General features: G+C 37.5%; 1 protein-coding gene across 1 annotated transcript in view; it reads left to right on the top strand.

Annotated features, from left to right (window-relative positions):
- The window catches only part of USH2A (usherin), a 378,576-nt gene that overhangs the window by 31,969 nt on the left and 331,579 nt on the right, over window positions 1–15,028 (top strand). Inside the window, exons 4-8 of the mRNA XM_068153470.1 lie at window positions 613–676; window positions 3,557–3,851; window positions 5,551–5,735; window positions 6,878–7,099; window positions 8,668–8,761. Coding sequence (XP_068009571.1) covers window positions 613–676; window positions 3,557–3,851; window positions 5,551–5,735; window positions 6,878–7,099; window positions 8,668–8,761 — 860 coding nt within the window. The remainder of the gene's footprint in view (window positions 1–612; window positions 677–3,556; window positions 3,852–5,550; window positions 5,736–6,877; window positions 7,100–8,667; window positions 8,762–15,028) is intronic.

Raw genomic sequence — 15,028 nt, 5'->3', positions numbered from 1 at the left:
ACAAATTCTTGGCTCTGCAGATGATAAAAATACTGACTATTGCTCTTTGGGAACAGACACAGTTTGAAGCTAACTCCTGAATATAACTATATGTCAGTTAAACAACTGTACTGTGCTCTTGGGCAAGAAAGTGATTCTGTGCCTTATTTTTTGATGCTTGCATTTGGAGATTTGTTTTGTTGAGATTTAGATTCTAAATACTGGCTACCTAATAAGTGTATAATAGAAAGGAATATTTTTAAGTGCTTTTTATCTTTATTGTATGAATTGATAGGTACAGTTGTACCTACTGTATCTCTTCTCTAATTAGAGGTGGCACATGGACTGGCTCATTACTTCTGTCTAATGAGCCGATCCTTGTGCCACCTCTCTAATCAGAAAAGAGATAGGTACAAAATGTTCTTATAAAGTTATTATAAATCATTCTTTTTTATAAAAAAATAAAAAAATAAAGTCACTGCCCTCTACAGTTTTGCCCAGGACCAAGATGGTTTCATTCAGGAGGGGTAATTGTGCAAGAGAAGTCTTTGCATGCTGAATTAAAGGTGCTGTCCTGCAGCGTAAAGCTGCATCCTGCTCAGTAGCTTACTTATTTATAGCATATTTTCCTAGGTCTAGAGCAATTTGTCGGAAGAATGCAAGATTTTCGATTTTACCCAGTGGCACTTACAAACAGGTAAAGAATCTTTACTTTTGCAAAAAAATAAGAGTGTAGTGAGAAGAAAGAAGGGAGAACAAGATACTTACTTCCCAAAGTGCGGCACTTTCCCAGCTGTCTGCTTTAGATGATTGCTTATGATAGAGTTTACTGAACCCCTATTTCAAAGATGACTTTTAACCTAAAAAATGCCAAGTTAAAATAAATTCAATGATTTAATGTGGTTTGCTTCTGAAGTATTGTGAGGATGATGTTGATTACTTTTTGCAATTGTTAGCTAGTAACAATATATTTTGATATTGCTCTTGAACACAACCAGAGATCAAACCCACATCTGTTAGCATAGAAGGAATCCTTTCTAATAAAATTTTGAAGTTTCAGTAAGAATAAATTTCCAGATAGTAAGAGCTGGATTGGAATAGTTACACATGCATGCCTAGGACTGGGTTTTTTGCTGCTCACTAAAGTGAAACACAGCAGCTTGCATGCCCAGTGTGCTAACACCTTGAGACACTGTGGGCAACCAGCACCAGAACAAGAGGACACAGTCTCAAGCTGCACCAGGGGAAGTTTAGGCTCGAGTTGTTAGCCATAAGAATGGGCTGCCCAGGGAGGTGGTGGAGTCACCATCCCTGGAGGTGTTCAAGAGGGGATTGGATGTGGCACTTAGTGCCATGGTTTACTAGTCATGAGGTCTTGGGTGACAGGTTGGACTTGCTGATCTTTGAGGTCTTTTCCAACCTTATTGTTTCTATGATTCTATGATCCTATATAGCTAGTGCATGTAGTAGTATGTGTAGGATATGTGTATCAACACTCAGCACTCAATAATAAATGTGTACTTTCCTTGTCATTGTTGTTTCTGTTACAACTTAGTGATACCCACTTGCTAGATTTCAGTGCTTACAAACTGTCTAGGTGTTTTCAACTCATCCTAATTCTGACATAATAATGTGTGCTGATAAATTTTTTATCTTGCTGGGTGAAGTTTGCCAGGATTTCCCAGAGCTCCATGTAGGATACAGAAGGAAGTATAGCAGGCCAGTCCAGTTTAGACTGCTCCAACACTAGTGATTCAGATGAAGAGGACGGGCACTTGAACTGATAAGCATGCTGGCTTCATGGCTGTGAATTTGGGTCCGGTCCTTAGCAGTTCTTTTCCTCTGCTATCAGCTTCCCCATGCTATCAGACCGTGTCAGGTATTCTTGATGCTCTTCCTAAACACACACCCCTATCTCAAGGTTCCATTGTCTTAAGTATTCATTGCTTTCTGGATTAGATTGTCACTATAAGGTGCCAATGACTTTGGGAGTTCAGACCAATAGCCCTGGGCAATTGCTTTGACTTCCTCCATTCCTGAGGCCAAATTAGGGTTGCCACTGCAATTTCTGTTGCCCTCCAGCCTCCCTTCCTAGTGCATTACAAAGAAATGTTACCTTTGTTACCCAACTCATGCTGGATTAATCTAGTCAATTCAAGCTAGCCAGAAATAGTCAGGTCTTATTTGTCTGTGTGGTGCTTCTGGGTAGGCTATACGCAATGACACTTGTGACTGCAGACCTTAAGGCTACTTAATGATGGTCTTTCAATAAGATGTAGAGTAGTTTCCTAGAAGCTCAGCTGTCTGCAGGACATTATGATGAACTGAGCTCTTCTGAATATAAAGTATTAATATGTATCTGAATTGAAAGTTATACAAAAATCATGTTGGCTGTATTCTTTCAGAGTGATGCTTGTCAAATCCTTTGAACTACAACTTCAATCAGTGAAATGAATAGAATTTAAAAATTGAAAGATGAGGTATTTTATTAAGTTTTGCAACCTAATGGGAATAATCCCCTAAATAACTTGTTGTAAAATGTCTATCTGGGATAAACTGTGAAGGAAATTCTTGCCTGCATATCAATTTAAATCTTTGGCTACCTAAAATCTAGCTTTGGGTTCTGTGGAATTTTGCAGTGGCAGCTAACAAGTATTTATTTACTTAAGTAGATAACAATTATGTTCTTATGGATAAAGCAGGAAAATGGGGAAATTGAGAGGTTTTCAATTTAAAAATTCAGTGTCTTGTCAGCTCACAAAACACTTTCTGTACAGCAGAGATGAACAGATAAAGGCTTAGGTAATATGTTCATGTTGTTCCTATATCTGTCTGCTTTCCTGCCTAGCTAGCTATGTATCTGTTTCGGTTCAGAGGGATCTGAAGTGATTCAATGGCTTTGACATGGGCTGTAGGAAGAAACTAGAGCAATCATAGGCTGATGTAGCTAAAAAGTGGGCATTGGTATTAAAGTTAGTTAAAAATGAAAATATCTATATCCAAGTTTTTGAAAGTGTAATGTGATATCAGTCAAACTGATGTTTGGAGCACCTGAGTGCAAATGTTAAACTTCCCTGTGATTAGAGGCAGTATGCCAATGCTATGGTACACTTAAGAACACTGTCCAGATTACTGATTGAAATCAGACATGATGCTGTAATAAAATCTTAAGAGTCTTTTGCCCTCCATTTATGGGGCTGGATGTGTCCTGCCTAGCTTTAGACACTTTCACTTGACTGTGTATATGTCTGTGGAGCAGTCAAAGCAACTGCAGAGTTCTTCTTTACAGACACCTTCTGAAGGTGCCTGCTGTTTACCTTTGATTATGTAGGGACCCTGTGTGACCTGATGCCTAGCTGATTGCCCCGCTTATGTGAGACAAAACCAGACCTGTAGGACTTCTACTACAATCTAAGATGAAGTTTTTTCTTTAAATTGATGAACATGGAGGCACAAAATGGCACTTGTCCTTTTCTAATCATGGATGTGACTTTTAATTTATTTTTTTTTCTTTTTATTCTCTCTCTCTCTCTCTCTATATATATATATACATATATATATATACACACTGTGACAGAGACATTTTGGAAGTATTCTCTGGGAAATTTCCTCACCTGCATACCCAATCTGAGTGCCGCTGTCCTGGAAGCCATCCCCGGGTGCACCCATTGATACAGAGGTACTGCATCCCTAATGGAGCAGATGATACCACTAATGACAGAGTGCTGAGGTTGAATGCAGAAGCCCATCCTCTGTATTACATTAATGATGATGACATTGGGACCACCTGGATTTCATCTGTGTTCACTAATACTGCAGGCCTGGATCGTGGTGTCTCAATCACAATAGATTTACAAAATGGACAGTATCAGGTAAGAGAGGATCACGTTTGCCATTTATTAAATCTTAACTAGGAAAACACTCCTGTAGACATTTTGTTACAGTCCTGAGGAAATTTAAACCATATGCTTTGGGATGTTATTCTGAAAGGCCCAGGAAGAAAACTTCCTTCAGCATGAAAAACTGTAAAAGGCAACAGAATGCATTTTGGTTCATGTCATTCTCTTTTGATGTGCCTTGACTGTTGTCACAAGCAGTAATCTAAAAGAGATACCAAAGTGAACATCTTGTGTGAAGACACTAATATTTAGAAATTGGTTGTTCTTTTCACTCCACTTCTGTAAATTTCAACCTTAATTTTAATTTCTATTAAAACTTCAGGTGCTTGTTTTGCATGTTCTCATATAAAGGTATATATCTTCTGGTATAAATCTGACTGCAGCCCAATGGAATTTAATATGTGCGTGGCACACTGACATATCAGAGAGGACTTCTGTTTTGTGGATATTCTGAACCTGGTAGTTTAGCCCCTTGAGGAATATGGAATGAGAATGTGACAAGCAGGCAAGCTTCCTGAAGAGGCCATGCTGTACCTAGTACTTCACTATGCTGTGGAAGAACACCAGGATGTTTTGGATGGAGGGACATATCAATACCAAGACTGCATTCACAATAGAGGCTCTACCAAATTTCCATGTGTTCTTCCTAGTTTCTGGGTTCTTTTGTCATTAACAGTGAGAAGGGAAAGAATATGATGACTGGTTTCTGCTACACAAATAAATATTAGGCCCTTAGTTAAAACTGAGTTCAAACGATTGTGAAGTTCTAAGGCTTGGCTTGGCTGACATACATTTCTTTGTAAGCAGTGTTCTACAGAATGCACTTGATGAGATTCCAAATGAAAATTAGATTAGCAAAAACAAACTAACCAACCAAAAAAAAAACCCCAAAAAACCTCAACAAATCAAAAACACCCCAAACAACAAATCACCAACCACAGACAAAACAAAACCAAACCAACCAGAGAACCTGAAAGACTTACATTATCAGACAAGTGACTCCTGAAATATTTGGTAACACAAAGCTATGCCCTTCATTTATGCCAAACTAATATTGCTGGAACAAATAATCAGTTAGACTTTGTAGTTCATTTTCAAATGGTTTTCAAGAAAAAGTGGAGTTCAGTTTTCAATTGTTGTGTAAGAATGTTTAAGAAATCAAAGAGATTCTTTACCCAAAAAGGTTTCCTTTGGTTTTAACTGGGAATTTGTGGATTGAAATATGAGTTCCTTTGTTGTATGTGCATGGCAAAGCATACTATATTGTCCCATTGGGAAAAAAAAAAAAAAAAAGTTGATATTCAGAACAAGAGGACACAGTCTCAGAACAAGAGGACACAGTTTCAGGCTGCGCCAGGGGAGGTTCAGGTTGGATGTTAGGAAGAAGTTCTATACAGAAAGAGTGATTACGCTATGGAATGGGCTGCCCGGGAATGTGGTGGAGTCGCCGTCATTGAAGGTGTTCAGGAGGAGACTTGATGGGGTACTTGGTGCCATGGGTTAGCTTTGGGTGGGTTGGATTGGTTGATGGGTTGGACACAATGATCTTGAAGGTCTCTTCCAACCTGGTTTGGTTGATTCTAATAAAGGTTTATTCTAATAAAGGTTTATTCATTGCTTTACAACTTATCCATTATTGCTGGTTTATAAATGTGTTATCTTCTTCTTGTAGGTATTCTATATTATACTGCAGTTTTATAGCCCACACCCTGAAGCAATAAAAATTGAAAGGAAGAAAAGAGATGATCTGAACTGGGAAGACTGGCAGTATTTTGCTAAAAATTGCAGTATTTTTGGAATGGATAACAATGGATCTCTGGAAAAACCAGACTCTGTCAACTGTCTCCAGCTTCCTAGGTATGAGTGGGTATTATCTGCATATTCCAGAAGCTTTGAACAGATAACATTGTGCCACAATTCATCTCTATGTCCCAATGAGATATAATCCTTTAATTTGGTATACTCAATTATTATGGGCTGCTGAGTATATAGAAAAGATCCCAAATCTGACCTTTTGGTCACTGATCTGGATCAGGGCACAATAAATTCAAAGATCCTTCATGAAGTCAGGAATATGACTCAGCAGACCTAGTCTAACTATGAATCTCACCTTTCAAAAGCTCAAGAGTATATTGAAGAGACAAGAATTAAGGTTTTTTTGAATGTTGTGTGTCAAGCGGCAGGTATATTTTTAATGAGTCCATGTAGGCGTGCAAATTAGCAGACATTCTAGCCTTCCATGGAGGCAAGTTATACTCATAGCTACACTTGAACTAGTAAATATACCAATATGAGATATGATTCATACCAAACTGTCCAAATGCAGTTTATATATATTTGTTTACTCAGCCATTACTTGAATTTTCAAGACTGCCCTTCTCATTTTTGGCTTAAATATACTCTCGGTCCTGCTGCATTGCATTAAATTCTCTTGGACTTCACTCACCAGACAGTGCTGTGTTTCTAAATCTGCTCACTCATTGAATGAAAGGATGCAGTCCACTGACTCTGGAATTCAAAATGTAATTGTTTCTGTATGGTGCTTATATATGTTAAGCAGGTATATAATTAACAATATGAGAATGTTAATCATCATTTTAGTCATCTGAATTATTTCCTTACGTAGTTGAAACGTATTTCATGTTTCTTAAAGACACTGTGTTAAATTGAAAACAGTGCAGATGGGACTGTATCAGTCACACTTTGTTCATATTTTGAAGTTGCCCTTTCGAGGCTTTACTTTATATTGGAAACTTAGGATCTGTGGAAGAGCTTGGAAGTTCGGGTAAAACCAGATAGATAGAGGACATTTCTTTTCCTCTACTTGAATTCTGATGACTGACAAATCCACTGACATAAGAATTTTCCCCAGAAACCACAAAAAAAAGCCTGTGTACAATTAAGTGGAGACCCTCTCTGAGAAAAAGGATATTAGGAGATAGAATCTGTAAAATATGTGTTAATCTTATTTTAATTTGTGTTCCTCTCTGTTTAAACAGCTTTACACCATATTCCCGGGGTAATCTTACTTTCAGTGTTCTTACACCGGAACCAAATCACCGACCTGGTTACAATGACTTTTACAATACTCCATCTCTCCAAGAATTTGTAAAAGCTACAAAAGTGAGGATTCATCTCCGTGGCCAATATCATACTAATGAATCCTGGGTAAATTTTAGACATAGATACTATGGAGTTAATGAAATTACAGTCAGTGGAAGGTAGGTGTTATGGAACTCTTCCCCTACCCATCACTGCTTCTGCCTATTACAGCTGTGCAAAGTATATAATGACCTGCCTCAAACTGAATGAAATTGTTTTGCTTTTGTATTTGTGAGGGAACTTCAAGTTTGAAGTGATTGGTGCACTATCAGAACCAGTCCTTTCCTTGGGTTACCAATGCATATGAGCAAAGGCTTATGACTGAAACCATGACCTGTTCTTTGCTTCAGTAGCTCTTCAAATTTGCATTATGGATTCCCAGACATGGAATTTTAACAGTGTTAATGCAGAGTTCAAGCTTTGTTTTAGCTGCAGTTTTCCTTTTAGAACTAGGCAGCTGCCTGTAAGAGTATTACATTATCTGTGACTGACAACTTTATTGTATATGATAAATGTGCTGTCTTGTGAAAGGACTAATTATGCCCTGTAAATAACATGCAAATTTGGCAATGAAATAGTTTCAAAGAAGCATATGGTACCGATTTCTGTTAATGATTATTATTCCTGAAACTATTTTGGTAGTTCTTATTTTGAGAGGAAGATGACCATTAGAGGTCACGTTTACCTTAAAAATTTTGACACTGCTAATATGCTTAGATTATTGATTGAGATTTGTTAATCCTTTTAGTAAAATATATAGCCTTGTTGACTGTGTAACAGAAAAGAATTTCAGTGATAGTTTGTGAAGCTATGCCATGTTTCCAGAAGAGCATCTGTACTGGTAGTGTGGGAAGGTTCTGTCTACTAAGTAATGCTCTCTAAAGATTTTATTTTAGTGAGAAATAGACAATTCAACTGAGGTCAAAATGTGTTAAACTAGAAAGTTATGCTTAATACATTTAAGGTTTCTTAAAAAATTATAGCCACCTTGTAAGGTTTAATACTGATGAATAATTGTAATTTATTTATTAGTTTCATAGTTTCATAGTTTCATTCAGGGTTGGAAGGGACCACAAGGATCATCTAGTTCCAACCCCCCTGCCATGGGCAGGGACACCCCACACTAAATCAGGCTGGACAGAGCCTCATCCAGCCTGGGCTTAAACACCCCCTGGGACAGGGCCTCGACCACCTCCCTGGACAACACATTCCAGGGTTTCACCACTCTCATGGTGAAGAACCTCCTCCTCACATCTAGCCTGAATCTCCCCACCTCCAGCTTCATTCCATTCCCCCTAGTCCTATCACTACCTGAGATCCCGAGAAGTCCTTCCCCAGCCTTCCTGTAGGCCCCCTTCAGATACTGGAAGGCCACAATTAGTTCATCTCAGAAGGTTTCACTTATTAATGATATATACTGAAATACAATTTTTGTGCTCTTGTGTAGAATAACAGCAGTTCTACTACATGCTGGGTTTTATTTGCTTGGAAAACAGTTGTTGATACTTTAAAATGTTTGAGTGAAGTAGTCTTTTGTAGGTTAATGCACTTAACATTGGTATTTATTTGTTCTGAATAAAGAACAAGACTGTGTAATAAAAACATGTCTTTGCAACAATGATATATATTATTGGACAGATGTGTTTCCATGTTGTCATTTTTTCTTCACTATCTCTTGTTCTTTCAGGTGTAATTGCCATGGCCATGCTGATAATTGTGATGCAGCTATGGAACCCTATAGGTGCCTGTGTGTGAAAGAAAGCTATACAGAAGGAAATAATGTTAGTCTCACCTTTGTCTATCCACATCATCTATGAACAGGCTCAAAATTTGTATTTCAGTCCTGTGAAAGAGTGTGTGTACTCAGTGTTGTCTTAGCTTTTATGAGGAAACTTTATATATATACATAAACATATATTTTTGGATTTGTTTTTACTCTACAACAGTTTTAGTTTGGTCTTATAGACTCCAGACCCATTCAGTAGATGAAGTGCAATAGGCACAGTCTGGGAGCTCAGTTTCCAATTCTGTTTCGTTTGAAAGGACACAGTTCAAGCAATCTAAGACAGCTCCGTGGTGCAAACCAAAGGCACTAAATGTAGAAAATTTGGAGATTTGCTTCAAAACTGCATGCCTAATCCAAGGTAAAACACTAATACAGATTTTTCTGTAGGTTGCAGTCTGACTTCAGCTAAAAAGGAGGTATTTTACAGCAGTTTTATGAAATATGTCTAAGATAGGAAGAGTTATAACATTTTTGACCCACCTAGTGGATAAGGGAGAGGCTGTGGATGAAGTCTGCTTGGACTTTGGTAAAGCCTTCGACCCTATGTCTCACAGCGTTTCCCTTGAGAAACTTGTGACTTGTGGCCCAGGACATAGACAGGTGGACTCTTCACTGGATTAAAAACTGGCTAGATGGCTGGGTCCAAGGAGTTGTGGTAACTGGAGTTAAGTCCATCTGGCGGTTGGTCACAAGTGGTGTCCCCCACGACTTATTTAAAGACAGTCTGTAAATGTCAGTTTCCCATACTTTTTACAGTCAAGTATGACATTTGGTTATCTTTAAAATAATCTGCAACAGCAATGTGATTGTTCTAATACAAGGACAAAATATTACTATTAGTGCTCTGTATTTTCAGATAGTTGATGTTAAAGTTAAAATTCTTGGAATTAATTAAAAGGTCACATGAAAAAAATTAAATACAGTCTAGTAAATACATTCTTATCATTGGCTTGCTCTGATTTTAATGAGTGTTTCTCAAAAAGGGATTTTGTGGAGTGTAGTGTGTAGGTGAAACTTACCAGGCTGCAAATTATCATTTCTATACTAGTTTTATAATTCTTGGACATAGAAGAATCAAAATGATGTTGTTGAAGTCATTGTCTTCTAGAGGAATATGAAGAAGAGAGCTTAGAGCAATGGAGCCAGTTTATACTTACTTCATGCAACCTTTGGTTTCCTTTTTACTTAGAACTTAGCAAAAGCAGAACCACAATGTATGAGTTAAGAAACCTTGCTCAAGGTTGCTCTGTTCCTCGCTGCATTTAGGCCTTTTGGATGCAGACTTTCTAAAACTTAGGGTATCATGGGTTGGCAACAGCAGTATCCAAAGAGAGACTAATCTCACATCAAAAAATCTCCATGCAGTCTGTGTGTGCTGAAACAGAGCAAGAAGTTTTAATATGAGAGCATTTGGCATTGCATTCATGATCATGTGAAAGATCTTTGTAAAATTTTATAAAGTATCTGAGTTTTCTAGATCTAAATGGGATTCAAACAGAAATTTGAAGTTCTTAGGTGAGTCAAATCAGAAAAAAAATTCAAACTGACAATGTCCCTTTAATTAGAGCACACATTGTGAAATGTTACTTTGTAAGGATTAATTATAAATATTTAATAAGATCTGGAAGTTCACCAAGCACTCTTGCAAGACTTGTGCTACCTTGTGAAAACAAACCAAATACATTTTAATTATGTATCTGCCTTATCAGATGTTTTCTGGCAATGTTAATGGGTTGTTCAAGTGAGTGTCACATTTTTGATTTGGCATATATGCATTGTAACTATAATTGAAACGCTTGAATAAGTGGTTTTCATTCAGAGTACAAGAAGGATATTATTTAATTATTTTCCTCATTCTTTAATGACCATGTCAGTATCTACTAAATATGAAATAAAATAGAAGCAGTAATAAAATAGAATTAACATTTGCAAATATGTCACTAACTGCTCTAACTTTTATCAAGGATTTATATGAAATCCTAGCAGCTTCAGGGTGTGTAATTTTTTCGGTAACACAAGCAAACACTTGAAAGGAAAACCAAACTCCATCCTGATTTTTAACTACTATCAGCATTGATAAAACTGTTTTATGCCTATGTTTCCCAGGGTTCCATTCTAATGAATTAGGCATTTATTTATCTATTCATTTTTTGATTCAATTAAGCATTTGATGAAGGAATTTCAAAATGTAAACTCTTTTGGTGGGAAAGTGTCAAGTGAAGAAGAAATTGTACTGTCAGCAAACAGTGGAGTTTTAAACTTCCATAGTTTTAAACTTCCATCCTGTGCTAACAGTAAGCTACCACAACCAAAGAAGGAGGTTTTTAGGTTTGGATTTTTTTTTTTCTTTCCATTTTTGCATTTTTGACCATAAATCAGAGCTCCCCTGACAAACTCTTAACATATGGCAGAGCATGTCCTTGTCACATCTACACTTAATACAACTGATATTGCCATCTTGACTTTATCTGGCATATACATCTGGATGGCCGTTGCACAGCAAAGCAATACGAGAAAGTAAAAACTTGTGTAATTCATTACAAATCAAAATCTCAGTTTAGTTTTTGCATCACTGTGTCATGAAATTTGACATGCCAGATTTTTTACTAAGTCTGTTTTGAAGAAATATGTTGCTATGAAATTTTGGGTTAGGTGAAGAATGGAATGGTTAACTATGGTTTGCAGATGTTGAGGGGCCAGATTAAGAAAGAAGAGCTTGTGTCTTTTCTTAGGAAAAAAGATATTCAGGCTCTTTGTTTACAAATTGTTCAGCAAACACCTCATGTCCTGCTTTAGGAAATAGCTTTGCATTTTGCAGATGGAAACTGAGTCACTGAGAGTGGAATCCAGATTTTGGTAACATTTATGTGTAAAGAGAAATTTACAGATATCTCTAACAGTATGTTCAAAAATTCCTTGTGATTTGTTGTAGAGGTGTTGACAGGTTGATGGAATTATGGTCAATTCCCTTACACATTTTGTGTAAATTTTACTTAAGAAGTTGAGATGTGGCAACCCACCTTATGGTTGTCATTGTCACCTTTCAGAAATCAAGAAGACTGTTCCAGTCTGAAAGTGATATTTCAGGAGTTTATCCACTCTGCAGGGTATTTATTTCATTGAATGTGAAGGAAGAGTGAGACATAACTGGGATGGTGCTTCACTGTTACTGGAAGTAGCTGTAAATCATAGTGCCATGTATTTATTTGATTTATATGATTTTTTTTGCATATTCCCTGTAAGTGCCCAAGTTATTAGCCAAACTGCTGTGTTTTTTCTTTTTACTGCACTAAAACTATTAATTAAAGAACCCCCCAAACCTGCAAACAATCCCATGCAATAGCTTCCTCAGAAGAGGAATCCTAGAATACATAGTTACTGTGTCTTATTCCAAATAGACAAGGCAAAAATAGGGTAGATAAACATGAGATCTCTTACCATTTAATATCCTGAGCAAATCAGAGCTTTGGTAAAATAGAACCCACACTGAACTCATCAGCTACACGATATACCTTGTCTGTCTCTTTTATTTTACAGAAGTCTACAGGGTTGGAGTCCAAATGAGAGTTAGATGGAGTGTCTCATTTGAAAATAGCTTTGAATTTTAATCCTGGAGAAGTTCTGTCAGTTAACTTACTGAGCAGCCTGATTGTCAGAATTAGTGTGGTTGCATATGCTTTGGTTTAGGGATTTTTTAGGACTTAGTGTGCCTTCAACTAGCTTCCCAAAAAAACCCCAAAACAACCACCCATACATGAATAGGAATGTATCTGATGGTGCCTGACAACATCTCTGCTAGTGTTTGAGTTGTGTACCATTATTGGAATCTGGCATTCAGCATGGTAGATATTATTTTAGTTGCCAGTCAGGTTCTTTGTCGGTCACTTTGCCATTGCAAAGCAGCAGTATAATCTTTTTTTAGAATCCTATTTGGCATATGGTATTTGAAACCATCTGCTTAGCTTCTAAAATTATATTGCATCCTGTTAAAGTACATGGAATGTTATAGTGGAACCCCATAAGACACTCTTCCTATTCTGTCTTCCTTAGTCCCTTGAAGTCACTTAAATTGTTCTAGCCATTTATATATATATATATTCATCTAATAAAACAGGTTTTGAGTTTGAAATATCTTCGGGGTGGGTTCAGAAGAGGCAGGTATGATTTAAATATCTCCTAACACATGATCTTGCTGTAGTAAGGGTGCTGAGGGAAAGCCATGGAGAAATTAAAACAATTGTCTTTAGAGAAGAGCTAAGTTATGCTGGAATAGATATTGCTTAGAGGCAGCCATATTTATTTGGCCAGTGAAGCTAAGTGGAGTGAAATCATATTGTCCATTTGGGTACCTACTGGGATCTCGAGGGAAGGTAAAACATTGTGTGTATTATGCTCAACATTCACAGGGCAGCATAAATTAACATGATGAGATGATAGTGGGCTTTTTCAAAGATGACATCATTTCAAAATGCCTGAGAAGGTGATATTCTAATTTGGACACCACTTCAGCAGATTTCATGATCTGTGTATTATTAACAACATTGCTATGTTACAGAAGCATATGTAGTTTGAGTATTATTGGCGTGTATGTGCAGTGATTATTGCAACTGAAGAAAAGGGAATAAATTCATCATAAGATGGGGGTGGGGGGGAAGACAGAGAGAGAGAAGAAAGAAAAGAAAAAAATATGCCACCCAGAGGCAAGCAGTGGGATATTTTGAAAGTGTTGGAAGCAGAGGATCCTACATGATCATGCCTTACTGTGAGTCTTAAAGTATTACCTTCCGAAGCATTCTTAGCAACTAATAAGGAACTTGGCACATAAAGGCTTAGGCTGGGCTCACTGGTCATCTTTTCATAACTGTGATGAATTCAGGAATTTTGAGAAGGTAAGCCTTTAAAAATTTTGTTTTACAACAACTTGAATTCATTTTTGTCAATGAGTTTTAGTAACAATTTTTAACTAATGAGTTGGGCTGAGATAAGCTAGGTGTTTTGACCTTCTTGCTCCATGTAAGGTTTTCTCAGAAAACTGTCTTCACAGAAGGTGAGCATTTTTGATACACTATATCAAGAAGATGAGTTTGTTACTGCCCAAATGGAAAGCCATGTATTTAATGTTTTCTGAAGGGTCTGGATGTATCTGAGAATAAGGACGTATGCATGTTTGTAGGTTTTATTGGAGAAAGGCTTGTTTTGTCAAGAATTAGCATTCCTTTAAATCTATTACTAGACTTTGTTCAGATTTGTAAAATAGGTTGTTTTGGTGGGGGGAAATTTACCTATCCATAGTAGCTGAGGGAGCTGGGGTTGCTTAGCCTGGAGGAGGCTCAGAGGAGACCTTATTGCTCTCTACAACTACCTGAAGGGAGGTGGTAGCCAGGTGGGGGTTGGTCTCTTCTCCCAGCAAGCAGCACCAGAACAAGAGGACACAGTCTCAAGCTGCACCAGGAGAGGTTTAGGTAGGAAGAAATTCTTCATAGAAAGAGTGATTTGCCATTGGAATGAGCTGCCCAGGGAGGTGGTGGAGTCACCATCTCTGGAGGTGTTTAGGAAGAGACTGGATGGAGCACTTGGTGCCATGGTTTAGTTGATTAAATAGTGTTGGATGATAGGTTGGACTCAATAATCTCAAAAAGGTCTTTTCCAACCTGGTTAATTCTATTGTATTCTAGTGCGTACAGATGTGACAACTGATAGAACAGCAATTGTTTCAAAGTGATTGCCAACTTTTGATTTGCTACCTTTTTTGCCAAGGCCTTTAAAAAGTTTTGCCAAAGTTTTAAAAGTCACAGAACAAGAGACATGTTAGTTCAAAGAGTCTCTGTGCTGTGTAATCAAATGCCATCTTTTTCTCTTTTACTCCATAGTGCTCATGTGTCATTTAACAATAGGTGCAAGCACAGGTGTGCATAAGTAACTGATCCAAGATTAAATCTGAAATGAAAGGATAAATGCTCTCATGTACTTTGTGGCTGGCCGTGCACAAATGGAAATTCATAGCTGGCAGGTAGCTATTACTGTACAGTTTTCCTTTCAAGGAGGATGGTATTTCCATAGACATGCTGTGAGGAGAAAGCTGCACGAGTTGGCTGGGAGCTCGGATTTCTTTCTTGTGCTTCCCAAGTCATGCAATGCTTGAATGAATCCTTTTGTCTCATGTTGCTGATGCTGTGTAATGCTTATTTTCCTCAACATAGCGTCAAAGGGAGTGACAAGAATGATGAAAGATGGATGTGAATGAGGGAAAGACCTGAACAAG

Source organism: Melanerpes formicivorus, unplaced genomic scaffold (genome assembly GCF_026170545.1).
Source record: "Melanerpes formicivorus ecotype bairdi unplaced genomic scaffold, bMelFor1.0.p_v2 SCAF_26, whole genome shotgun sequence".
Taxonomy (NCBI): domain Eukaryota; kingdom Metazoa; phylum Chordata; class Aves; order Piciformes; family Picidae; genus Melanerpes; species Melanerpes formicivorus.
Note: the sequence above shows the minus strand (reverse complement) of the source record. Positions and strands in the feature narration are given on the sequence as shown.